We start from the raw sequence: 26,096 nt of genomic DNA, 5'->3' as shown, positions 1-26,096 counted from the left end.
CAGATGAAAGCAACAGTGAGAACCCACTGCTGCAAACTCTCAGGCTCCCCTTTCCATGGTTTGGCCTTGTAAAGAGAGAAGGGAAGACAGAGAGCATTGTGTTCTGCTTGCTGCTCATGGCTGGGGGTGGCAAAGACACAAATTTTGTCATTGCAGTGCTATGTGATTCAAAGCCTTGAGTACACGAAACAGGCAGGACCCCTTAAAATCTAGATCTCACTAGGGCTGTTCATGATTTAAAACAGGCTTTCTAGGATAGCCAGCATTAACTGCATTGGTTTGACATAATTTCTGAAGATCTCATACATTCTCTGTGAAAACTCCCAGCACTGAGATAAACTGTTTAAGACCTCTGCCATGTTCCCTTCTTACGTTATACTCAAGAAAGAAACCTATTACTGGATGTAAACTGTGCAGGAACAGGCCATTTTCTGCTGCTAATGAATGTCTCCCATACATGATCGAACGCAAGGGAGCAAAAATAACTACTTCACACTGGAGAAGAGGCACTGAAGCCATTAGTGGTCAGGAGCCTGGAAGCACAAAGCCAGTGTCCCTCACCCTGGACACATGAGCACAAGCCTGCAGAGAGCAAGCCAGATCAGTGAGTCCAGCTGCCAAGAAGGGCCACCACTGTTCTGCCAAGCATTTATAGCCTCTCGTTCAACCACAGTGCTTAGCACCACCAGCACAAAATCAATATTTCCTTGAGAGAAATGCTAGTTTAGAGAAACTCAGCAGTGACCTTGGCAGACGTCACTCCCAAGACACAGGACAGCATGTCTGTCAGAGGGAGCGCACACTGCCTTTTCGTCTGCTGGAAAGGGCCTGTTAACTCCTCTTTAGTTTGAGTCTTCCTACCTTCCAGAGATCTGATGCAGTCAGCTCACAAGGGGCAAAGACATTTATTCCAGATGAGTTCATTGCCCTCCCTTTGGACTTAGGCTGTATCCACTTTTAGGTCTGTAACTGAAGGGCAACCTTTTCACAAGAAGAAGACAAACAACAGGGAGGTGTAGGAGTGAGGTTGTGGTTTCTCCTTAGCATCTTTAATGAACCCATCCAGCCTCCTGCTAAAACTGACTCTCATGCCTTTCATGTAGGGCAAGAACTCAAGCTCATGTGGTGAACAGAGAACAGTGATGTTTCATAAGAGGATGTGAGCTTCCCAGAGTCAACTGGGAGCTATCACCTGCCTGGCTGCTCCTCCCAGAGGCATAGCTACATTGAGCTGTGGGGTTTGGCCTTGTGTTGCTGCCTTGTCCCATCTCAAGAGGCGGCGACTTCAAAGCACAGACACCTCATTCCATCTGCCCTGCTCTTTGGCCTTCTTGAAGAATTGGGGCAGCCTTACTCTAGGGCCTTCCACCCAGGATGAGCCTATTCACTGTCTTCTAGGCTCAGCTCAGGGCTTATTTACTTGTTTAATAGGAACATGAGACTAGAGAGGATCCCTTAGGTCACTATATCCAGTCTCCTGCCTTACGATACCTGACCACCTTATGCAAGATCTTTACATCACATTCCATCTGACTTCTAGTGCATCATCTTCAACTTCTTTTTCTCCTTCACTAATCTCCTCCACTTCTGTAAATGTTAGTTACAATCCATCGCTCTGCACAAAGGGTCTCTAGACATCCCCAGAGGCCCTTGGCAGAATGGTTATTCCTGGGCCTCTCCTTTCCACTGTGGAGGATATCTGCTTTCATGCTAAGAGGAAAAAGAATAATTCTAGAAGTACAGCATACCTTGGTTCCATGCTGAGAGGACGGAGGATGCTGTAAAGCTTGATTAGAGCAGATAGATAAAAAAATCCTCGTGGGAACATCATGCACCCTGATCCACCCCATTTTCATTCTAGTTTGGTGGCAGAGCATTTGCAATTGCATGTATCATGGCCCGAGAGCTCCCCTGGCTGCAGGTGAATGGAAGGCATCCTCATGACAACATGACAAGTCCAGGTGAACCACGACAGAGACTCAGAGGCAACTTCCTGCACAAGACAAAGGGGAGTTTCCCAGGAAGGCTTCCACATCCGTCTGTAAAATCATCCCCATTCTTTTTCCCTTGACGATCCCAGCCTGCTCTTCTTTCTTCTCCGACAGCTTTTCCCTCCAGCCACTCTGTTGGAGGCTGATATTTTTCTGAGCAGCCTGATTTCTTCCCGACTGCCTTTGCACCAAAACCAAGATTTGAAGGGGAGCCTGGGGAGAGGGAGGGAGCAAAGTATGACACATTCAAACTATAGTGAAATGACATATTCATCACAGCTAATGGGGGCCCACATGGCACCCCAACTGGATGCTGCCCCACTGCCCATTTCCCAGCTGGCTCTGCTGGAGTTTCCCCCGCTGCTCCCCTCCCCGTGTTTCTGGTGGTGTCACTCCAAGCGAAGTGGCTGATCTGATTGGCGAGAGAACACGAGGGGTGTCAGAGAAGGTGCTCACAGACATTTCTTGGCCGCCTCAAGGAAATAAAGGCCATCGCCAAGCCTGTCAAAATGATTAATCGCTTACAGGGAATGAGGGGGAGGAGGGAGAGGGAGGGAAAAGGAAGGGGAGGAAGGAGGAGAGAAAGACAGATGGGATGGGGAGAGCTATAAACAAACAGCAAAAGCAGGACACACAGGATTGCCTCTGTGCTGGGGAGGAGGTGGAAGCAAGGGGCCCTAGGCTGTGCTTGGAGTGAACTGATGGCAGATGAACGGGTCCTTCAGAGCCCCGAACTCCACTCGGAGATGCCCACCCCTGCGCACCCCCCAGGTTTGCACCAGCCCTGAACACAGGCTCAAAGAGCACTAAGGTCTGCCCTGCCAGAGTGGTGTCAGACCTGACAGCCCAAGTAACACAGCCCTGCGACTCCCCAGCTCTACAAATCTCTGCAGTTCACATGAGCTGACAGATCAGAAGCTTATTACCTCAAATGCCAAGCAAGGCCTTACCACTCCATACCCTCCAGCTCCATAGCCTATAGTGGCTGGCATTTGACCTAAATACCTGCCAGCACCAGTAATTCTTTGCTGCCAGAAGCATTTTACCCCAGTGAAACACAGATGGATAGGAGCAGCTTCTGAGAGACTGTCAAGGGTCCTGGCAGAGGAACCTGGAGCAGCCGAGCTTGGGCAGAATCAGTTCATCGCCTGTGGTACTAAACTCTCCCACAGAAACTACCCCCTTGGATGCTGTTATAACCCCTTGTGCCCTCTCCGTAGGCACAGGGACTGTCCTTTTGTAGAAGCAATGATTTGACCTCACTCCTTTAGCTGCTTTCAGCTCAGCTAGAGTCCTCACACAGCTCACTGCACGAGGCCAGTGGTGCTTAAGCAGCTGAGGGAGCACAGAGCATGCAGCAGATCTCATGGAATCATAGAATCGTTAAGGTTGGAAAAGACCCTTAAGATCATCGAGTCCAACTGTTAACCTATCACTGCCAAGTCCACGACTAAACCATGTCCTTAAGCACCATGTCTACCCGTCTTTTAAATACCTCCAGGGATGGAGACTCAACCACTTCCCTGGGCAGCCTGTTCCTGTGCCTGACCACCCTTTCGGTGAAGAAGTTTCTCCTAATATCCAACCTAAACTTCCCCTGGTGCAGCTTGAGGCCATTTCCTCTTGTCCTATCCCTTGTTACTAGGGAGAAGAGACCAACACCCACCTCGCTACAACCTCCTTTCAGATAGTTGTAGAGAGTGATAAGGTCTCCCCTCAGCCTCCTCTTCTCCAGACTAAACAACCCCAGTTCCCTCAGCCGCTCCTCATAAGACTTGTGCTCTAGACCCTTCACCAACTTCGTTGCCCTTCTCTGGACACGCTCCAGCACCTCGATGTCCTTCTTGTAGTGACGGGCCCAAAACTGAACACAGTACTGTTGCCTCACCAGTGCCAAGTACAGGGGCACTATCACCTCCCTGGTCCTGCTGGCCACACTATTCCTGATACAATCTCGTAACACAGATTACCTGTGTACAGGATAGCATACACTCTCTGCCCTTCCTGGCTTCCCAAGGGGTTTCAAGTCACATCCAAAGGTCTTCCCTGTCAAGGCATTCAATGGCGAACCCTGACTATCCAGGAAAAAACACAATTGAAACTCCGAGATGAAAGTCATATGTGTGGCTCCTGCCATTCAAAACAGTGACATTTCCTACAGCAAGGGCAATACCCTGCTGTGTCAAATACTGGCTTTCTCAGGGTTTACAGCAATTTTGTGAGGTGAATTCTGACAGCAACCCTAGATCACCACAAGCTGCCTTACCATCCACAAAAAGCATGAGGTGCACTCCTCCGAATGTAAACATACATTTAAAACGTTGCTGTGAATGAGAAGCAGCCCTCCCCTCACATGTTTAAGAGGGGATAAAAGTCACTACCTGACACATCTCCCCACCCCAAGCAAGGTGACCAATGATTGTCCTAACTTCTCTCCTGATGAGCACTGGATGAAAAGCCCTGTTAGATCCTGTCCTGAGTTCCACTGTTCTCTCTTTCATTTTGAGTTCCTGTGGTGAACACCACTAGCCACAGGAAGAGGCTGAAAATCCAAGATGTTTTCATTTGTCTGAGCTCAGAGCCAGCTGGGAATGAGGCAACATGGCTTCAGCTCTCCCCTTTGAAGGTATCTGCTTTGATTTCCAGTCACAGAAAGAATAATCACCCTGACGGAGACCCCTGCCTCAAGTGAATGACCCAGCCTTGCAAAGACAGGAGCTGTCACTGAAATCAATGAATCCAGTAAGCTTAAGTCTTGAGATGCACCAACCAACCTTATACACCCCACAAATGGTCTGTCATCCCCCCTCCCAAGTTATAACTGTTGATCTAATCAGAGGCAGTGTAAACTACACCAAAATGTTTAACCTGACAGGACTTTGAATGACAGCTGTAGGAAAAATAGGTAGCAGATTTCATGTGTACCGATAATTTGATCAAAACCCACAAAACCCAAACAAATGCATATACTGGATTGTGCATGGCTGGATGAGGAGCTAAGCCAGCAAATGACAGACACAGAGAAGTCACAACTGCCTTCTTTTATTTACGTGTCATGCAGCCCATCACCCTCCTCTGTGCTCTTGTAGGAAATGACATTATCAGGAAAAGAGCCTGGAACTGCTTTCACGTTGCTCCTCCTAATCTTTCTGCATGCCAGTCAAAGTCTGTGCCTGCTCTCCTCCACACCAGAAACTGCAAGGCTGCATGCAAGGTGTCGGGTAAGGAGACCACAAAAATTTAAGAAGTTGCTTCTGTGCTTTTTGCTGGCAGTTTGTGGCCAGGCGCTACGAAGGAAGCGTGAGGTGTGGATGGGGCAAGAAGGCTCCAAGATGTGTTCTCTCCCTTACTAAGCAGATAGTCGAGAATTACTGAACAGCATGAGAAGGATTTTGCCTAGCTGCCTTCCCCTGCAAGCTTTCTAGCCAAGCCAAGACCCTCGCTGCTGCTCCACACCTAGGCGGAGGGGGCTCTGTAGAGCAAGAGTAGCACTCAGAGTTGTGCATCTCATGGACTTCACTGTGGCTCTAGTGGCTGCCTCCATTGTTTGCGGGATATTCTCCCCCCCTTCCCCCCTTCTAACAAAGATTCTGATTAATGATCGCTCATTCCTAATTGTCAAATTTCTTTTCCTTCATCCTGTGTCTAATCACCAGTGACAGAAGCCATTACGCAAATGAGAGCAGACGACTTCCCACAACTGTTCTCGTTGGTAAAAGCCTTGTAATTTAAAGCTCTGATTTGTAGAGGAAAGCTGCGTTTCCCCAAGGCGTCCGGGCATCTGTTCCACTTACACTCCAAGAGCCTCGACTTCCGCTCCCTCCCCCCACAATTAGTCCTCTGCTTGCAACAAATATTTGACTTTGCGAGGCAGTAATTAGAACTTACTTTGCATGTGTTTGTCACAGTAACAGCATCTCTTTCCCTTTCCTTCTAGGCAGCACCAATGCAGAAAAGTGCCCACAGAAGATGGTGACTTCAGGACTTCTCAGGACATTGATGGGAGAGGCGCCGTCTCCAAAACAGGAACGATAGGTGAAGAGCATGAACCAGAGTGCAAGGAAGGTCTCCCCACACATGTGGCAGAAGGGAGGCTTAGAGAAAAGCTCTTTGAAAAAATACATGTGCAAAGGCAGTTGCAGTTGCTGCTCTGCTTCCAGGGCTGGGACAGCAGCATGGGTTGACCATGCATCAACACAGGCCTGCCAAGAGATTGTCAAGACCCTGAGTGCACTGTCCCTATTCCAGGACTTTAAAGAGCAGTTGGCTGTGTTCAAGGTCAGCTTGCTCATTGGTAAGAACTGCTGTAAAGAAGCAGTAGTGTTGGCCCAGGCCTGTCCCTGTTTCCCTCAAGAGCTGCTTTGATGCTGAGGGTCTCCCCCTTCACCACCCCCTGCATCGCAGCTATGTCTCATACCTCCTCAACCCCAGCCCCGATCCTGACCTGCTGGCTTTACCTTGGACCTACTTTATCACTCCAAATTTTCTGGGTGATCACTGAGCTGAGCCCGACCCTGATCACCAAGGGGGTAAAACAATGCATCAGCCTAATGATGCACTCCAACAGTGTGCATCCATGCCTTTCTCTTTCTACGGGAAAGATCCTGCAGCCATGATCTACAAGGATTAAGAGAAAGGTCACTTCTCCTTAGAAAATCTCACTTTTCAAGGAGCAGGGAAATGGGGGAAACAAAAGAGAAGAAAGGTATTATAGAACCTAAGGTAATAAAAGCAAACAAGAAAAAGACTAAAAGTACAAGTGAAAAATCTTGGGAGTCTGATCTGGTTTTCAAATGACACAGTTCTCATACCCGTTTCCTCTGCTTCTCTGCACAACCTGAGACATTTCTGAGCTTTGTGGTGCAGCTGCGCATGTTACCCGAGGCATGTGCACAACAGAAAGACTACAGGATCAGACACAACACTAAGACCACTAAGTTCAGTGGAACAGAAGCAAGTGCATGTTCAGAGATGATGATCCCAGCAGGCACAGCAGGGAAGGGTAAGCACCCATGGTCACACTAGGCTTTATCCACTTGTCTTTCCTACTCCCTCCACATTCACCCTGACCCCAAGAGCATGAGGAAAAAATGCCATTGTGCTACCCCAGGCTCAGACAGCTGTCTTTCCCCCACCCCACCCCACCATCCCTAATCTCTGTTCAGCTCTTTCCCATTTTATTATACATTAGAAATTTGTTTGGATTTAGCCAACATTTCACTGATGGTTAGATGACAAGATTGCTGTAGAGGTATTATCATAAAATAACCCATGTCTTTATTAGGTAGAGAGAAGTCCACCACCCAAGGCTGCTAACGTACAGCAGAGGTACACAGGGGAAGCCTCCCCCCAAAAATCTCCTTGACCTAAATATGGATCGGATAAAGGACCAAATGGAGGACAAGATATCCCAAAGGATAAGCAACTGATAGAACTCATTAGACCTGCTAGTGTAGTTTCACCATTCAGCTCAGCAGGGAGGGGAATTTGTTCACTCCCCACCAACACTTGCTGCTGAGAGGGTTCAAGGATACCATTTTATTCCCAGCTTTCCTTTCAGGCTTACAGTAGTAGTATGGAGAAAGTCTTGAAGACACATGATAATGCAGGTGGTATTGCTCTTTTGAAGGCAGTTCTGGAGACCAGCAGCTTTCACCAGTGAAGAACACAAGCAGAGTTATTAGAAAGACTGAAAGGTACCTTTATATGCACATCTCCTTATGCAGCTCTCCTGTACAGCCACTCACAAAATAAAAGCCACACAGTTCTGTTGTTCAACATTGGTTGTATTTAAGAACTACACTCCAGAAGGTACCGTGTGTTTGTCACACCCCACCCCCTGCACACACACCCCTAGCAGAGAACACACACAGCTTCCCAATACCATGGCAAGGGGCATTGAAAGCACAAGGTGAAAAGGGAAGGGGGGGGAGTCAGTCCATCAGTGCATTGTAAATGAGCTTTCACAAAAGTCAAGTGCAGCAAAACCTGTTCAGACACTTTAAAAGTTAGACCTTTGGCAAATAAAGAAAAAAAAAAAGGATCCTAAAGTTCTGTAAGTACCATTCTCTCTCCACATGGGATACGAACTCCCACCCTGAGCTTCAAGAGTTGGTGGTGCCTAACGAGTAGTACTAGAGACTACCATGTGCTGAGTAAATAGCACAGAAATGGGATTTCATTTGAGCATCTTTCAACCAAGGGCATGTGCCCAGGATTCCTGGGAAGGCCTAAGTCAGCAGCTTAGCCTTCTTCCCCACCTGCCCAAAGGCTGAGCATTGATAAGCATCCAGCTGAGTGGCCTTTGTCTGGATCTAACCACAGCTCTGCAGAGTCTGCAACAAGTAACATGGCAGTCAGACTACTCAGTGACATGGACATATTTCTTAAACAAGGACCCTGCAGCTGCCAATTACACTTCATTTGTTCTGACCTGTAAAGCAGCTAGAAAACTAGCCCCTGGAACCTCCTGTTCGAGAAGCCTTTCACCTTTGTGCAAGACAAGCTCACAGCAGGTGGTGCATGAGCTGTGTCAGCAAAAGATGAGGCCCGAGGCCAAAGACGGAGCGCTCCTTGAGCGGCATGTTCTCAACACATTTATCAGAATCCCATGTCAGAACAAGCCCCGAAGAACAAGGGGGAAAACAATGGGAAGTCTCAACAGAACAAATTCTCCACTATTCTCTGGGATGAGATACATGGGCTATGAAACAGCTTATCCCACCTCTAGCTCTTGGGACCCTTTACAACCACATCAAATATACAACACCTTTGCACCACTCCCCAAACCAGGGACAGCAGTGCGGCACACCTCAGGGAATAAAAAGCCAGCCTCCATACGAGCCTAAGGCTTTTGCATGGAAGAGGAGGAGGAGGAAAGCAAAATGATTTTTCAGAGTGATTGCTGAGGACTCTTAAACAGAGGCTTGTCTGGTTCCTATGCCCTGGTCTTGTCACTTCCTGGCTTGTCATGTCAAGTCCCGGAACACAAAAAGGATCAAGATAAACTTAATCACATTTAAACAGAAAGCCCCAACCTCTTTCACGTGACTGTACAAGGAAGGGAACCACACACTGGCATGGATTTAACTGATGGACAGGAGCCACACAACATCACACAAACATGCGCACCTGTGCGCAGCCACACACACTTGAGTTCTTGCAGTTTCAGTAAAAAGGGCACTTTCCCATGTTAGTCCAAGGAGCCAGCACCCCTGGTGGGGAGAAGGGAGGCTCTGTACCTATCTGACACCACGTTTTGACAGTCTAGCTCGGCACCCCTGGGGAATTTAATTTAAAAATGTGGCTTAATCATTCAAGACTTGGAGAGTGCCCTGGCATTTATGCATCTCCCTTCATAACGCTACATCCCCTTTTAACCACACTGCAGCTTCAGAAAGGCGGGAGAGAAGCCTTCACTCCCCAGAGAAAGCTGTCAGAAAGGAGGTTTATCTAGACTCCTACAACACAGATGTTATTTGGAGAGCATAGGATTTGGCGCTCACACACTAGATGAATTCACTCTGATCTCTACCCTGTACTAAATCCAAAGCATAGATGTCTTAAGTTGAAGAAATTGAAACATTTGTCCAGTTGCTCGTCACACACAGGCCATCTCACATGTTCATTATACAAAAAGGTGCCAGAGTTGAGCATGGACAGGTCCTCTAACAACAGAGGACTATTAAACCTATCACTTCCCATCTTATATCCACTGCAGGCACCAACACATAAAACCAGCCAGGAGGCCCAAGCCCCATGAGGCTGAGGAAACAAGATCACTCCTGGTTCTCCTCCAAGCTCTGCTTCAAATGCCTGAAAATCCTGAAGCAACACATCCGAGTGCCAGAAGCCATGCTCCTTGTTGTGACAAACAGGGCAGAGGGAGAAAAAACAAGTTAGTGAGCATGAATCCAGCTTCCAATAAGTGCAGACTCTTTCTTGGGAGGTTCGGTTAGATGAGAGTGGAGGATGAATGGGGTACTAACGGTTTTGCAGTTCCAGTAGCCCCCTTTATTGTAGCGGGGCAGGGATGGGCCAGGAAACCCATCAGTCTATTAAGTGCTGCGTGCAATACTAGCGCTCAGTATCTTCCATTGCTTGTGAACAAAGCAGCTCCAACATCAGTCACCCGGGCAGCCAGGCATTAGTCATACCGTCCCTTAATCATCATATTCAACAAGGGACCCACCTGTTCAAAGCAAAAACAGATCATTAGCTGGGACAGTTACACAGAAATGGCAGCTGCAGAGCCTGCTCCCCCTGCATCACAACACCTTATGAGCTGAGCGGCCCAGGGCAGAGGATCTCAGTGCACAAACTGAGCTTAAGGTACACCGAATCAGTTTCAAAGTATTTTCTAGATAAAACACCGGGGCACCCTCGAGTACATTCTCATTACCCTACCAAAATTGCAGGGTTCTCTGCCAACACCCAACTTTAGTTGTCACCAAAACACTGCATCCACGGTATTTGTTTAAAACTTTTTCACTTCCCACCCTAGATTTGTGATTTCTCAGTAGATGCTCTTAAAAGGAGCCAATAGTCATCAGAAGTTGCTTTTTGCAGGGCAGAGAAGGAACATCCTTACTCATCGAATCCTCTCTGGTCCTTAGGGTCACCTGGAAGGAAGGCTAGGACTGACAATTTTGCTATGGTTTTGTTTTCAGTCGAGACCGCTCCCAGTTCTCAGCATTGCCTGATCACTGAGGGAAGTTCAGCATGCTATGGCAGTAAGATAGTCTCAGGGGAGAGGCATGATCTCACATGAGTGTTAAAGAGGAGTTCTTGCACAGTGGTAAGGGTTACAGACCATGAAAATGGTTCGATTCACATCCACTATTTCCACTTTCAGATTAGCAGGAGATCTTCAAAAGCATACTCTTAGTACTTCAATCTGTTTTATTTGAAATACCAGTTGGTTAAAATTGCAAAGAATTCAGAGATGACCAAGATGTGCGTTAAGGGCAAAGCACGTGACTTAATAGAAAAGATTTCCCTTATTTAAGAGATTTGGATTCAACAGGTAAAACAGCTTCATTTTTTTGGCAAATACTGGGTATTGTTGCTGCACAGAAGGCTAAGGAGAGTTTGGGAGCAACACTTTCCTGGGAGTGCCCAAAGCCAAAGTACACCTTCCCCCACGTACAAGAACAATTACTCCATCGTTTGTAGTGCTCCTCTCCAGAATTATAATTTAAAGAGCTTGCCTTTTTGTAGCCAAGGACCTTCTGAAGACAGCAGGAAGAACCATTCACAGCAACAGAGCAACCCTGCTTTCTCCTACCCTCACTGTGACACCTGCAGAGCCAAATAGTTGGCATCTCGAGTTTTGCATTAAGCCATAATGATTTCAACAGCAGCAACTATATGGTTCTTTTTTGTACCTCTTGTGGATTTCCTAAGGCTTCTCCCAACATCTTCTCAATGTTCCTCATTATCGCCACTTTCTGATGAGCCTTTAATGGATATTCAATTCTCTTTGGGGTTGGGGCACCCTGAAATATCAAAAATACCTCATCATATGCTTCCTGAATTGGCAGATTATTCCACCTTCTCCCAACCACCCAGTTCTTCACACAGCACTCGAAAGGGGGAAAGTAGCTTTCAGCTTTAAAGCAAAGGATTCAGTGCAATGAAGTTCTCATATTGACAACACATGCTAATACACATCTACCTGAAAAAATCCTCTGGGATAGAGCTATCCAAGCTGCGCAGGCAGGAACTTGTACTCACCTTGTACCAGAAGTTCACAGTGATGGTAATCCCCCCGTTCAGGAGAGACTCAATGTGGTGCCACCTGCATGGAAACCGCACAAAAAAGAAGAGAAACTATTGCTGTAGCTTATAGTGAAATACCTTGGATGGACGAGTTCAGACTGCACTAGACAAGCCTTGCCCTATACTTCCATCATCAAGACCTCAGAACTTCTGGAAAGCTCTCCTTATTTAAATGCAGATCCTTTTCTTGCACACATTAGTGGAGTACTCGCACAATAACGTAGTGTCAGCAAGAATTACCACTCCCATCCAACAGATAGGAAGTAGCAGCAGATTGGCCCAAGATATCACAGAAAATATCATACTTCCTGGAGAAGTCAAAACAAAATTCTCTTAAAAGCCAATCCAACACTTGAAGTAGATGACCTTTTAACCCTCTGTTTGCTGGTCACTGTGCAGTGCCACCATCCTTCTTACCAGTACATAGGTATGTATAGCACATCCCCTGGACCCACCACCGTCTCATAGCCAACCACGCTCCGGAAGTTCGGAAACTTCTCATAGTCAGGATTGTCAAAGTCCACCTAACAGAAGAAAACATTAAGAAACTCAGAAGAACGTCCTGCAACGACAGTCCTCAGTACTGGCTCTCAGTATCAAATCCTCCTGATCTTCCCTACATGGCTTTTACATTCCCATTTGTGTCTTAACTCCATTGCAAGGTCCGGCAGTACCCTCAAAGTACCACCAACTTAGACAGGAGTCCTGCAATTTGTGTCTGAGCAAATCCATGTTTGACCAAGTGATCAATGAAACAGAACAGAGAAGGCAGCAACTGCAGCCCAGTTGTGCTATCAGTAAGGAGATGTTTATAGCCCTAGCACTTGCAGGTCAGGACCAGACATGAACAGAAACACCACCAGTCCTTTCATCTACTCTCAATGTATTCAACAGTTAACAGATCTGAACACAGGTTTTGCAGAAGCTCAGCAACTGGTATGCACCTTTGATTCCAGTGCAGCTTCCTCCCACCTTGCATCTTCACACACACCCTTTTTTGGCATGGAGCAGAGAACAGATCTGCTACTCTCACCTGGCTCTGTCTGTCGCACGGATGGTGCACAGGATAAGGGTAGAGGCATTCAAACTGATCAGGAGGGAACAGGATACACCTCTTGTAACCCTTAATCTGAGCAAAGAAGTTCTGCTGCTCATCATAATGAGCTGGTGTCACATTCCCTACACAGAGAGAAAAGACGATAATAAGGACACTCTCACGTACAGGTATGAAAGACAGAAGCAAGTTATATTCCTTGCTGAAGACAGTAAATACACTCCCACATATTCAGAAAACTAACCAAGGAAAATGACCGTAGGAATGTTACAAACTAATCACTGTATCAGTCAGCCTTTATTGAGCAGTTGCTATCCCACTTAATTTCCTTTCTAAATCCTTATTCAGCAACTTATGCTCTACAGGATTAGGATTTCCAGCTCGTTTCCATGAACAGCAGATGGTGAATGTTGACAGGAAGCTTTTTCATAAAACTGTTTAGATGACAAGTTGTGGAATGGACTTTCAAAAATTATTAGTCTAGAGAAAAGGAGTCCAATAGTCTGATTTTGAAGAAAGTCCTAGTAGTTTTGCAAGAAAACAAGTAAACAAATCTGTCACTGGGGCTCCCAATAGCACCTCTTCAGTCTGATTAACAGTTACGAAGCTTGACTGTCACCACTAGATCTTAAATTTAATCAAATATTTAAATACAGTGGGTCTTTTTGTACCCCTCACAACTAAGTTTTTCAGGCTGTTTGCCAACTCAGATATTACTCTTTTAGCTTGCTTTATATATATTTTCACTAAAGAGAATTAAGATAACAGTTAACCCCATAACTTCATTAAACAGATCATACAATCACATGCTCCTGTGAAGACACTGCTTTTTCTAGCACACACTGGTTCAAGACAATTCCTTGGTTCTTGTGCATAACCTGTTGATAACAGGATTTTAGTGATCATATTATGACCTGTAGGGAAGTGTTGGTGCTGCGCTTTTACAGGAAGTTCTCTTCTCTCAGCTAGTAAAACAAGTGGCAAACTACTGTAAGTTGAGTATGACTTGTTGCAAAGGGGTAAAAACATCTGCTGTCAGAACTGAACAGCCATGAATTGCCAAGTAATGATAATTGGACAATTATAATTGGATGTGACAGCCACGTTGATTATAGGCCATCCCACTCACAAAACTGTGTATGTTCCTTGCCCAGTCATTGAGATTACTTTCTACTAGAATGCTCTCCTCTTCAACAGCATAGTAGTACCTCTATCTCCTAAGGCACCTGCCTATGAGTCAGTCTCCACATGGATTTGGAATTCCACTCTATCCAAGTATTTTTAGGATTTATCCATCTTCAAGTTCTCCAGTGCCCTCTAACCTTCCAAGAAGAAATTCAGCTCTTAATTGAAAGATAATTCCTCCCCACAGCGTACCAGCTCAAATAAGAACAAATGCTTTACAGAATAATCAACATTTCCTCCTGGGTAGACATTGGACATGCTAAGGAAAGCCCAGAAGACTAATGGTGCTCAACTTGCAAACCCTTTTGCACTGTAAATCTGCAGACTCTGAGCATTTTAAATCTATAGCATCTGAAGCGTTCAAACAATAAACATGTCTCAGAATATGATTAGCAATTACTGAAAACACAGCCCTACCAGCATCACACAGAGCCCTTCCACGAGCAGATTACACCCAGGCATTCACAGTACGTCCCTGAGGAAACACAGGCTATTCCTTGGTTGTTTCTTCTCTATGACCCAAGTTAAGTTGTGAGAAGAGTCCCCTCCCAACACAGAGCTTTAAACTGCCTGCTCTGAAGGGACACTTAGAACCTAGTGGAAAATCCATTTGAAAGATGTTCTGGAACTGAAATACAGAACTGCTGACGGAATCTTCTCCCCTTCTCCCCCAGTCAGAGAACACTGCTTACCTTCCATGCCAATAAGAAGCAAGTTAGAAGTCAGTTGACCCCAGCCACGTTTCCCTTGCTGCTTGTTAATCCAGTTCCAGTTGAAGCCAAGGAAATCCACCACAATCTTCCTTCCAACTGTGTCATTCAGGGTTTGCTGCAGATATAGCCTGTATTTTCCCAGGAGACAAGCAGAAATCAAGTATTAAGCTTTGTCATGAATATAAAGACATATCTCTGCATCTATTCAGAAAGATTTCAAAACAAAGAGACATAATTCCTAGAGATCCTCTTCTGTCACCACACACAATAAACACCTGTGGAAGGAAACAGTTTCAAAAAGTCCACAAACTTTGCTGAAAGATTTCCTGGTACAAAAGGAACAGAACTCAGTTCTGCTTGAACAATCACAAGGGAAAAAGAGAATTTTAGAGCAAGAACAACCCTTTCACGGTGCAGGAGGAGGAAACTGTAAACAGACTGGCCACTATCAAATAACAAAAACACTCATGAATAATCCCCAGATAAATGCCACCACTCTAACTCACCTGCGATAAGAGTTACCTCTTCTACTAGAAGCGCGTGAGAGCAAAAAAGGGCTGAGGAAACCCAGCACATTTCACTATTAAGTTACTTTAAAGCCACGCTTACATTTGTACATAGAGGATCAGAGCAATCAAACATCTGTATTAACAATTGCAGTATTACAGACTACTGTCTGCAATGCTGGAAGAAAAATGCATTTTTAAGCTCAAAGACTGCCTTCTCTCTTGGAAAAAGCACACCCAAAGCTGAGAAAGAAGAGAAAGGCATGGACAACAAGTGGACGCATACACAGAATTGCTTCCAGTTAAGGCACAATTAAGCATTCATAAGTCCTTTTAGAGGGCTGGTGACTGATAAAATTAACTGAGGGTTGAAGTACAGTTGCTAATAGTTATATTCTATATAAACGTGAAGCTCCTCTCAGTAACTTACAGCTCTGTTAGTGGTGTAGGCGATCACCACCAACAAACACACTGCATGTATGCAACCTTTTCTCATCTTTCTGAAAGAGGGTTAGCACCAGCTACCTTGGTATTCTGTAAAAAAGGCTGAGTGCTATAGTCTGTACCTTGTAATCAGATAACTAAGCTCCTCTACCAATACCATAGTCTGCCAAAAGAAAGTGAAGCTTAAAGCTTTCTCTATCCAAACCCTGCCTCGGACAGAGCAGAAAAAAAAAAAAACACAACAGCCTCTGCAGCCACTGTGAACAGTTTGATTAACTAATGGTACGACTTTTTTTAATCAGGTAACAAGGCTGCTGTGAAGTAGCAGCCCTGCAGGAAAAGCAGGGCTATAAAAAAACGTGAAAAGTTTGAGAGCTTTTAATCATCAACACTCACTGAAGAGAAACTTACCCCCTACTTAGACCTGCAGTAATGGAGAAACTTCCACATATCACCTACCTCTCAGCACTCCCTTTTTGTTGTATTTCTTTGAGTCTGTCCACAAACTCAGCAAACTTCATCTCTTCCCTGCTCGACTTGGGTTTGAAGTTCTTAAAATTGGCCATCTTCTTCTCATCGTAGTACAGAAACTTGTGTGTGCTGGCACTATACACTGAGAAGTCCCCATTGCCAATGTTTTCCTGGAGGTAGTCCAGGTCCCATTTCAGAGCAGGATAAACCAGGTTCGTATCTGTCAGCACCACCGGCTCCTGGAGAGAAACAGGAAGTTTATTGATTCAACTACCTGTTGAACTTGAGAACGATCACATTCGTTATTGCAATCACAAAAACCCTCTTTCAAAAAAGGGAATTAGAAAAGGCATTTAGAGTAATCGCATACCTTGGTCTAGGGAGAAAAACAAGCAAAACATTACAGAAAGTTTTAAGAAAGTGGTGGCCTGTTCCTACAGCAAGCTCCTGGTAGCAATGGGACAGATTCCGCTATCTACTTAGCTAATCTCTAACACGTGGGGTTAGACAAACACTGGCTGGGAACAGTTTTAGGCCTACTTGGTCCTGCCACGTAGCAAGAAGACACAGTAGATTCTGTCTGGTCACTTCCAGCCTCAGCTATGAAGGGGTAAGTACTGGCAGAAAAATACCTCTGAATCCAGAAACAGAGATAGCACTCATCCCTTTTCTCAGAGGACTGCAGATAATGTTCAGCCGTCGAAAAACTGAGATTACCTCATCTCTTCTACACCAAAAAAAGAACCACTACAAAAGGAAGACAAAGGACATCACTCATCTCCTTACCTATAAAGAGTAAGCAACTTAAACAAGAATGACAGCGGCTGTGTTTCCAAGCTGTGCATGCACAACTTCCCTTCTTGCAGGCTTGCTTTAAAAAACAAAACAAAACAAACAAGCAACTAGCAATCCTACCAAAACTAGATTGAGCTTGTCCAGAACCAATACAACAGCCACTATTACAAGGCAACCTTCACATCTGTGGCCGTTCTCAGTTACAAAATAACGAACGCATGTCCGTGGTTTCACACAACATTTCCACGATTTCCATCCGGACAACAAAGCACTTAAAGCAAACGTTTCCCGCAAATTTCACAACTCAACACTGTGGCACCGGGAAAAAATGTCCACTACAACTAAGAGGAACGGGACAGCGACAACCACCAAGCCCGGAGGGACAGAGCCGGGCGGGGAGGTGAGCGCACCCGGGACAGCACCAGGAGCCGGGAGAGCCCCGCGCCCTGCGAGCCGCTCTGCAGGCCCTGCTCTGCCCGGCCTGGCGGCAGGGCTGGCAGCCCCCACGCCGCGAAGCACAAGCCCCCCGACCCCGCCGCAGCCCCCGGGGCGGGCCGGGCCGGGCCGAGCGGGGTCAGGCCGCCGCTGCCCACCGCACCTCGTTCTCGATGAGCTCCTCGGCGCGGGGGTCGCTGTGGCTGAGCCGAGGGATGGGCCGCGTCTCGAAAGAGTAATGACGGAACTGAGAGTCGCTCCAGCCGGGTCCTGCCGCTACTGCCGGGCCCTCCCGGCAGCCCGCGGCCGCCGCCGAGGAGGAGGCCGCCGCCATCGCCGCCTCCACCACAGAACCCGGAACTAGAAGGTCGGAAGCGGAAGTTTCACGCCCATGGCAACGCCGGAAGCGAAGGGAGAAGGCGGGGGGCAGCGGGGCACCATAGAGAGGGCGGGAGGGAGAGGCGGCGAGCAGCGCCCCCGCGCGGGGGGAGGTTGAGGTCGGCCTCTGCTGCCCTCCGCGGTTTGGCCCTTTTCCAAGGATTCTGGAGCTGGGAGCGCAGGCGGGGCAGCACGCGCTGCCTGCGCTCCGCTGCCGGCCCCGTCCCCCGGGGTGGCCGGTGGCTGAGAACGGCAAACTGCCCGCCGGCCCCCGGCCCTCTGCGGGAAACGTGCAGCCGTGCTTCGTGCCTGAAAACGTGGAGTTTAATTAACACTTGCTACAGGAAAAAATAGGTAGCGGTGCTCAGGGTGACCAACCTCTGCCTTTCGATCGTGAGCAGACATCGCGTGACTGCATCGTTTTAGCGAGATTTCATGAGCTGCGTGCCTAGGGCCAGAGCTATTGAGTTTTTTTCATAGTGTATGTTTGATACGTGAGACAAAGTCTACATTTTGCTTTTAATCTGGAAGCAGCAAGCACGACGATTGCTCTTTCCCAAGAATGAGTGCCACATGAGGCATCAGCTCTTGAGAACGTGTTGGTCTCTGGCATTCAGTGGTTTCCATCTTAACAGCAGATGGATTTGCTGTTCTGGCTGCGTAGGGCTTTGCCTTCATGAGAATAATGAAACCTATTTTCATCTGTCCTTCCAAAACTTATTAACATGCTTAGTTTCTAGGAAAATGGGTGCCCCCTCGCCCTTTAAATCAACAGCAGTACTCCTGTACAGGTTAAGAAAAATTTTTACAACGTATTTGCAAACTATTTGGGTGCTTAGGAAGCTTGAGCCACATCTGTGGAAGATTCAAGCGTCAAGCCAGAAGGTAAATACCCAGTGGTGAAGAGCCAATGTAAGGAGCAGCTGACCACGAGCCAAGCCTGCAGCGAGGTCTGACCCCAGACCGACGGCGCGGCTGGGAACCGCAGGTCTCCGACGCGACGCTGCTGTCCCCAGAGTGCTGCACGCTGCAGAGGTGGGACGGGCACTCAGTGCTGCTCCATGGAAAACACCAGCAGCCCCTGCACTGGAGGGCTGGGCTCTGAGTTAGTAACATTATTAAATAACTAATTGACATACTAACTTCACTGCACACTGGGTTGTAAGGGAGCTGGCTGAATTAAGACATCGTCCCTAAAATGACACAACGAGGCCTTTCTTTCGGATAAGTGAAAGGATCTTCTCCTAGCCCGCGACAGTGCCCCTACCTCAGGCACGCTGTATTTCAGATGTATTTTTGTGGTTCATCACTATCTTCATTCAATTAGTAGGTTTACAATTAATGTTGTTATTAGAAGGAATGGCTTTAATGACAAATTGTCCATGATAGTTTTTGATCTGCAAAGGTTTATAATGTAGATCGTTATAGAGACATTGCCCATTACGGCTGATGTGAATAACTGAAGGAAAATGAGTTCAACTACCACAGAGTTTACATAATGAAGTAAACTGCAAAATCCTTTAATGCTCATATCGATTTTATCTACAATAATATATCGCTTATGTTTGAAGAATAGCATCACTAAATTAACATGCCGTTTCAGCTGTTCGCGTTTCTCTGGCTCCACGGAGATAAGATGATTACATTCGGGTATTAACGTTAATAATATTGATACTGATACAAAGAAGGCAATTTGCATAACGCCGCCAGCCACGGCATCGATCCGATTGAGCATCGACCCGGCTGCTCCGCAGGAGGCTGCCCTGCGTCTGGCAGGTAATACCTGCCATAAATTCCCATTACCCCGCTTCAGACGATGACAGCCAGAGCGAAATATTGCGCTGATGCCCTTTCCGTCCATTAGCTCTTATGTCAATATTATAATAACAGCGGCTGATTAATTAATGCCCCGGACGGGGCGGGGGGGGTTGTACCCTGCAGCGCAGGCGGGGGCCGGGTCGCCCCGCCCCCCCAGCCCCGCCCCCGCCCCCGCCCCGCCCCCGCCCCCGCCCCGCCCCTTGTGTCCCTACCGGCCACCGTCGGCCGCGCCTGCGCGGTGGAGGCGATGGCGGCGGCCGGTCTCCGCGGTGTCCTCTGGCAGCGGGCGGCCGCCCGGCTGTGGGCGGCGCGGGCCGCCGCGGCGGTGCCCCCGGGGGCGCGGGCGGGTGAGCGGGGGGGTTCGGCCGGCGGCGGGGCGGGTGTCGTTGGGGCGGTGGGCCGGTGACTGCGAGGCCGGGGCGTGAGGGCGGCGCGACCTCCCCGGCCTGGCCGCGGCCGCCGGCGGGGCCCGCGCCCACTCTGCCGTGTTGCTCTGCCGCCAGCCTCGGAGATGTCCAAGGACCTGATGCCCGGGCCGTACCCCCGCACAGCGGAGGAGCGGGCAGCTGCCGCAAAGAAGTACAACATGCGGGTGGAAGACTACGAGCCCTACCCCGACGACGGCTTTGGGTGAGCTGGGGGGTCCGGTGCCCCTGCAGCCGGGGAGCAGGCCGAGGCCGGCACCTCCCGGCTTGGTGGGGGCGGCTGCAGGCTGGTAGTCTCCGTTGAACGCCTGGAGGTGCTGTGAGCTTAGAGCTCACGTCAGTGTTTTAAAACAGAAACAAATGGAATGAGTTGGAGGCCTGTGTGAATAAAACGCTGTATGAGAGACTTCGTATGCTGTTGTGGTGCCAGGCTAAGAGGGATGAACAGAAAGCCACCTCTGGGATAAAGATTTCAGGAGGTGTTTACATGTTGGGGAGTACTTTGACATGTGCCAAATGCTAGACAACTAGGGTTCTGTGTTTCAGTTAAGCTTGCATTTTCTTCCAGCTAGTATAGCCCAAAGAGAACCCTTTGAGGAACACTATTTGTTATGACTGGTATCACCCTGACGATTGTTGTGCTAGTTGCATGTATGCATTTAAAAATGTATAGACATAGGAGCTATAAAAAGAAAGTAACGTTTAAGTCTTCCATTTCCATAGGCCTGTCCTATAGTGTCTCCTACAAAATGTATCTACATTAACACAGATTTCTTGTATGTTTGTTTTTTTGTCTGTTTCTCACAGGTATGGTGACTATCCCAAGCTCCCTAATAAGTCTCTTCATGAGAGAGACCCCTGGTACCAGTGGGACCAGCCGGACATGAGGCATAACTGGGGAGAGCCGGTAGGAGCGCTAGTAGCACTTTTCATCATGATTACAATATTACTATTACTAAATACTAACATGCACACCTTGCTAGTGCTCTCCGTTTAATTCTTTGTGTAATTGCATCCCCAAGTGCAAGTGTGTGTTGCCCATGCCAGCAGGGACAGTCAGTTGGAGGGAAACTTAGGCTATGGCCATCAGGGTAAATATTTTGAAAGTGCTGAGGAGTGTTAACATCTTATTACATATGAGAGAGAGACTTTACAAACTTCAGTTTCTCTGTAGGAATAGGAAAGTCTCATCCATTTTCTTTGCCTGATCTGACTCAGTATGAGAGCTTAGTTCGGAATCACTTAGCAAAGAAGCCATTGTTTGAGTAAAGTCCTTTCAGTACAGTGGAAGTAGCTATTGCTGCTTTATTACTCCAGGGTTGTTTGGGAATACAAATAAGGAGGTTTTGTCTGAAGAAAGTTTGCAAGATATCCTTAAGAGAAATGGATGAATAGAGCACCTATGTTAACTTTCAGAATCTAAGTTCCTCAAACTCCTTGTCAGGAGTAACTTTTCAGTTAGTGCATGGTTGTTCTGTGAATGACCGCAATCTAACTGTGATTACTGAACTTGGTAATTGACTTGAGCTCTCCTTACTGAAAGTAGAGATTATGTAAGCATGTGTATGTAATATATCATAGTATAAACATGCCAGAGCAGCATAGCATGTGTACCACAGTAAAGTGCATGTTGTGATGACTGTAGAAGCACACAAAAAAACCCATGGTGGTTCTGTGTTCTTGTGGTGCTGTGTACAGGAAGGCTTGTATAGGTACTCTTGCACATAGGGTTGGCAGTGGGGGACCAACTGGAATATACTGGTGTGTTCCAGCTGTCAGCAGACGCCTCTGTTTAGGCAACTGAATTCTGCTCAGTCTGGCTTTCTGGGTTTGATAGCAAATGGCTCTGTGTGCAAAGGGGAACGCTGGGGAGCTAGAGGCAGTACTTGAGCTGTAAATTAATGAGTTCTCTGCTTTCGTTAATGTGAAAGGAGACTATAGACAGAACATGCTTGGGACTTCCCTATGTATACTTCAAGGCAGAAGCTTAAATGCCCTTCTGCTTCAATCAGGAAGGGCATTAGCTTGCTACCAGCCCTGCTCTTGTCATGGAGTAACAGCGGCAGGTGCTCTACCTGTTTTGAGGAACCAGCCTCCAAGTGGCAGGTAGTTGATGCTTTGTTTGAAATAACACTGCTGCTTCTGTTTGGGTATGTGACTGAACTTCCATAAATGAGGGTACTGATTTATATCATGCCTTTTCAACAGTGCTGGGGAACAAATCTAAGGTGGAGTGATTATGCATATAAATAAAAGCTGCTGCTATCCTATTATTAAGCATATTGCCTGATATAAGCATAGGATGGAATATGGAGTCCTGAGTTTTACTGTAAGTGACAACTTGCTGTGACTGTAGGTAAATCACTTATCTCCTCTGTGGCTTTATCTCCACTTGCGAGGTGGAGATGAAACAGCTGCTGGCAGTTTTGTGAATGCTGTAAAGCACTTATTCCATTGGTAAAAGCAGCTTGAGCACTGTTCGTAAATGTGCAGCCATTTTCCTTTGTTCTTTAGATGCACTGGGACTTTGACATGTACATTCGGAACCGTGTGGATACATCCCCCACTCCAGTTCCCTGGCACACCATGCGCAAACACTTCCTTGTCTTTTTGAGTACCATGCTGATCATGTTTGGTCTTGGAGAGATCTATCCATCTTACAGGCCTGTGGTGAGTGATGCCCTTGGGTGAAGGGAGGGAAAGTAGCTCTGTTTCTTGTCACTGTTGATGCCCAGAAGAGTGGTTTTGCTGAAGCTGAGTGATGTGTGTGAATGTAAAACCTTGCTGCTGGCAGGGCGTGGGCCAAAGGATGTCCTGTGGCCTCATCCAGCTTGAGTTGTTCTGTTGATTGGCTTGTCTTAGCTCACAGGTTCTGTTTCATAATGAGCAGTTCCTGTTCACCGGGAACTAATTTTAAGCTATGCTTCTTATAGTATCCCTTCTTTGGTCTAGGTATTCTCCTTCCCTGTGTGCATCTGTTCGAGGGAGATGCTTTCTCTCTTCTCTTGCCCTGTGTTTTTAGTTATATCTCATGATGTGGATCATTTGGAATGTACTTCTGAAAAATACATCTGGATACACAAACAGCTTTTGCAATATATTATTCTCATGCTGTGAGATCAACTGTTGGTTAAGATTAAATGCAAGACTACCTTGATGTTTCTGTTAAAGGACATGGGTTTATACAAAGAACTCTATCTCTGAATTTACTTTCCCTGTACTCTAATATTCCTGCTGAAGCACTTAAGTAATAGAAATTTAAGTTGTGACAAGCCTTGATTTGGGCGGGGGTGGGATGGGATGAGGCATTTTCCCCTTACCCCTTCATTTGCTTGGTGAATGTGGTGAATTTGCCACTCTTTGTCTCTCCTTGTAGGGACCGAAGCAATATCCCTTCAATGACCTGTATCTGGAGAAAGGAGGAGACCCCAATAAAGAGCCACCGGTGGTGACGCACTATGAAATCTGAAAGTCGTTGAAGTTTCTCCTGTGTCAGCTCCGCTGGGGATGGCATCTTCTCTAGTGTTCACTGTGGCATATGTTAACGCTTGTTCTTCAACATTCAATCACTAACTGCAGTGAAATACGTCAATGATACCTACTGTGCTAGTTGTCTTCTGTTGGTTTGAGAAGGCTGAACAATGGCCAATGAAATTGAATGACCTTCGCCATTTTTCTAATGGGGGAACAATCTGTGGGACAAAGTTCTGAGTGCAGTTCTAGGACTGCTCTTAGTTTATGTACCTTGTGCACAAATGTTCCTTAGCTAAGCCTGTTTATGTAAGAGATATTGCCTGTTACCAAGTGGCTTACTGCAGGTGCCGCTTGGAGTTGAACTAGAGTGTCATTGTGTAATGTGAAATGACAGGCAGAACCAGACTGGCAAGTACCAGTGCTTGGGAGTCTCATACCATGTGAGTAACTGTCCGTCCATACTGGGATTTGGCTTTCATCTCTTCCTGGTCTAGATGCCCTCTTAACTGGAGCTTGCATGACCGGTAGGGAGCACTAGTGAGGCCCAGAGCAGTGAATAGCTTGACGCTGACCGCAGAGCTGTGGACAGCAGTGGTACGAAAAGGCTAATGAGCAAATCCAGCTCTGGCCAGACCTGTTCTGCTGCGCCTGGGCTTCGGTCCAAGAGCACAGATGCCCAAGTTGTTCCCGTACGGCCTGAGCTCATCCACCAGGGTTGGAGTTATATCTGACCCGTGAAATCTGTCTGTCTTACTGCAAACCACTGGTCTAGGGCCTCCTATGCCTTCATCAGCAGTTTGCTTGGGAAAGTTATATCTACAGTTTTATTAAGCTCCTAGATTTTTCCAGCTCCACTCTTCCCTTAACGTAGGTTTTTCCTCTTGTTACTAGAGGATACCGTACCTTCAGTACTGATTTACAGTGAAAGTTCTCTCAACTCCCCTGTGCTATGTCTTCAACCCTGCTGTTTGGCTGCAAGAGTGGGTGATCACAGAAGGCCAAGGGCTTGGGCTCTTCGGGGTGCTTTCTATAAACTGGATGCTGTACCCTGCTCTCAACACCCCATCATGACTCATAATTTTGTGCTTTAAGAGAACCAGGTATTTGAAGACAGTGATTCACGATTTTTCAATCTATAAAGATTTTTAACCCCAGATTCTAAAGGGCAGTTAGTTTGATCCCTGTGTAGGGGTTTCTATAAGAGTGTACGTTCAAGGGAATTACATGATTGCATGCTAGGACATACAAATATGTATGTGTAAAAAAACCCTAACCTCTTTGGAGTTGCTGAACAGTCACCATTCCTGCTGGCTTTTGTAAGCTGTCACCTTCTCTTCTAGTTACAGAAATGCTTACTTTTAAATTACAGACAACGATGTTTTACCCCAGAAGGGTTTTTAAGAGTTATTTTTTGAGCTGTGGGGACCTTGGAACTGAATTCTGTTACAAAGTGTTATGCAGGGGAAAACACTCCTTAGTGTTATTTGAGTAAGAATTACCATTCCACAGCAGTTATGTGACAGCACTGTATAGAATGTTCTGAGAGTTTTACATGAGAGTCTTCAAGTAAAACGCAAATGATCAGAGCAGTAATAGGACCTTACCTGGGTGTATGTAAAATGATAACGCAGTGGTTGCGCAGCGGCAGGTTGGGGCCCATCCGGCGCGTTGTACAGCATGCCCTGCAGCTGCCCTGCCCCAGCCGTGTTTGCTGCCTCCTCCTTTGGGGAGTTTCACACCCAGTCTGTGTCTAACCAGTAATTTAAGGATGCTTTTCTTCATGGGGAAGGCATAATGGGTGGGGTAGAGAATATGGCTGAGAAATCCCGAAGAGTGGGGTTTGTAGTGTTGGCAAATTTTCTCAAAACAGGAGAGAGGGGAGGGAAGAAGGTTTTGGGCCCGTATGCATTTTTTTTTTTTTCCTGGCAACTAAAATGCTTTTGGGAAAATATATTCCTAAGCCGTGCGCCTTTCCCTTCTGCATGCCCTCTCAGGAAGGCTTAGGTCTGTAGCTGGGGCCAAGTTCTTCTGAGGGGGGTGGCCTCAGAGGCAGAGGACCCCGGCTGCAGCTATGCTGTTCCCTGGCCTACAGCATGAGCCATTTCGGGCGAGCGGACGGAGCAAATTCAAGTATCTTAAAGACAGAAAAGGTGCTCGGGAGCCCCGTGCTGAGGCCCCCGCTCGTGGCGCCGCGGCTGAGGAAGAGACGCCCCGAACCCGGCCTGGAGAGGGAAAGCAGCCCCCCCCCCCCCCCTTTCGGGACACACCCGAGGGGCGGTGGCGGCCGAACCCCCAAGGGGACCGGCTCCCGCAGCCTCGGCGGCGGTGGCAGCTCCCTCCCAGCGCGGCGGCCCCGGGGCCATCAGCGGTACCGCAGCGGCGAGAGCTCCCGCCGCCGCCTCCGGCTGGCCACTGCGCAGGCGCGGCGGGGCGGGCGGGGCGCGCTCCCCCGCCGCCGCGGGGGCGGGGCCACGGGCGGCGCTGCGCGGGCGGGGGCTTTTCGGCTCCCGGCGGCCACCGTCGCGAGGGCTCCGCTGCGGGAGCCGTTCGGGCTTGGGGCGGCGGCGCGGCGGGGACGGCCAGCGAGCCGGTAAGGGCCGCCGCCCGCCTCCCCTCCCTCCCCCTGC

The 26,096-nt window shown here is 47.6% G+C and overlaps 3 protein-coding genes across 17 annotated transcripts in view; 2 read left to right on the top strand and 1 right to left on the bottom strand.

Moving 5' to 3' along the window:
- HIF1AN (hypoxia inducible factor 1 subunit alpha inhibitor) overlaps positions 1–17,724 on the bottom strand; it is a 38,275-nt gene extending 20,551 nt beyond the window's left edge. For 7 of the 13 annotated variants that reach the window (XR_014228039.1, XM_082310501.1, XM_082310502.1 and 4 more), the window contains exons 1-7: positions 17,538–17,724; positions 16,133–16,383; positions 14,703–14,851; positions 12,805–12,950; positions 12,189–12,295; positions 11,727–11,790; positions 11,378–11,488 (exon numbers count right to left, since the gene is read on the bottom strand). Coding sequence is in view for 8 of the 13 variants with exons in the window: in XM_082310501.1 (XP_082166627.1) it covers positions 11,378–11,488; positions 11,727–11,790; positions 12,189–12,295; positions 12,805–12,950; positions 14,703–14,851; positions 16,133–16,383; positions 17,538–17,708 (999 nt within the window). In the remaining 5 variants the exon portion in view is untranslated. Of the gene's footprint in view, positions 1–947; positions 2,205–5,879; positions 6,194–7,168; positions 10,183–11,200; positions 11,292–11,377; positions 11,489–11,726; positions 11,791–11,849; positions 12,080–12,188; positions 12,296–12,804; positions 12,951–14,702; positions 14,852–16,132; positions 16,384–16,776; positions 16,892–17,537 lie in introns of those variants that run through there. The other 6 variants (XR_014228043.1, XR_014228040.1, XM_082310500.1 and 3 more) reach the window with 6 other exon arrangements.
- Positions 17,725–19,795: 2,071 nt separating this feature from the next.
- On the top strand, positions 19,796–23,596 carry NDUFB8 (NADH:ubiquinone oxidoreductase subunit B8). Its single transcript, XM_082308946.1, has 5 exons — positions 19,796–19,917; positions 20,074–20,200; positions 20,803–20,902; positions 22,510–22,665; positions 23,372–23,596. The coding sequence occupies exons 1-5, from the start codon at positions 19,818–19,820 to the stop codon at positions 23,462–23,464; spliced, it is 576 nt and encodes a 191-aa protein (XP_082165072.1). The 5' UTR covers positions 19,796–19,817; the 3' UTR covers positions 23,465–23,596.
- A 2,372-nt stretch (positions 23,597–25,968) lies between these two features.
- Positions 25,969–26,096, top strand: part of SEC31B (SEC31 homolog B, COPII coat complex component) — a 42,577-nt gene continuing 42,449 nt past the window's right edge. For all 3 annotated transcript variants that reach the window (XM_082308250.1, XM_082308251.1, XM_082308253.1), the window contains exon 1: positions 25,969–26,059. The gene's annotated coding sequence lies outside the window, so the exon portion shown is untranslated. The remainder of the gene's footprint in view (positions 26,060–26,096) is intronic.

This window comes from Platalea leucorodia (assembly GCF_965183815.1).
Source record: "Platalea leucorodia genome assembly, chromosome: 4".
NCBI lineage: Eukaryota > Metazoa > Chordata > Aves > Pelecaniformes > Threskiornithidae > Platalea > Platalea leucorodia.
This window is presented reverse-complemented; position numbering and strand designations above follow the sequence as displayed.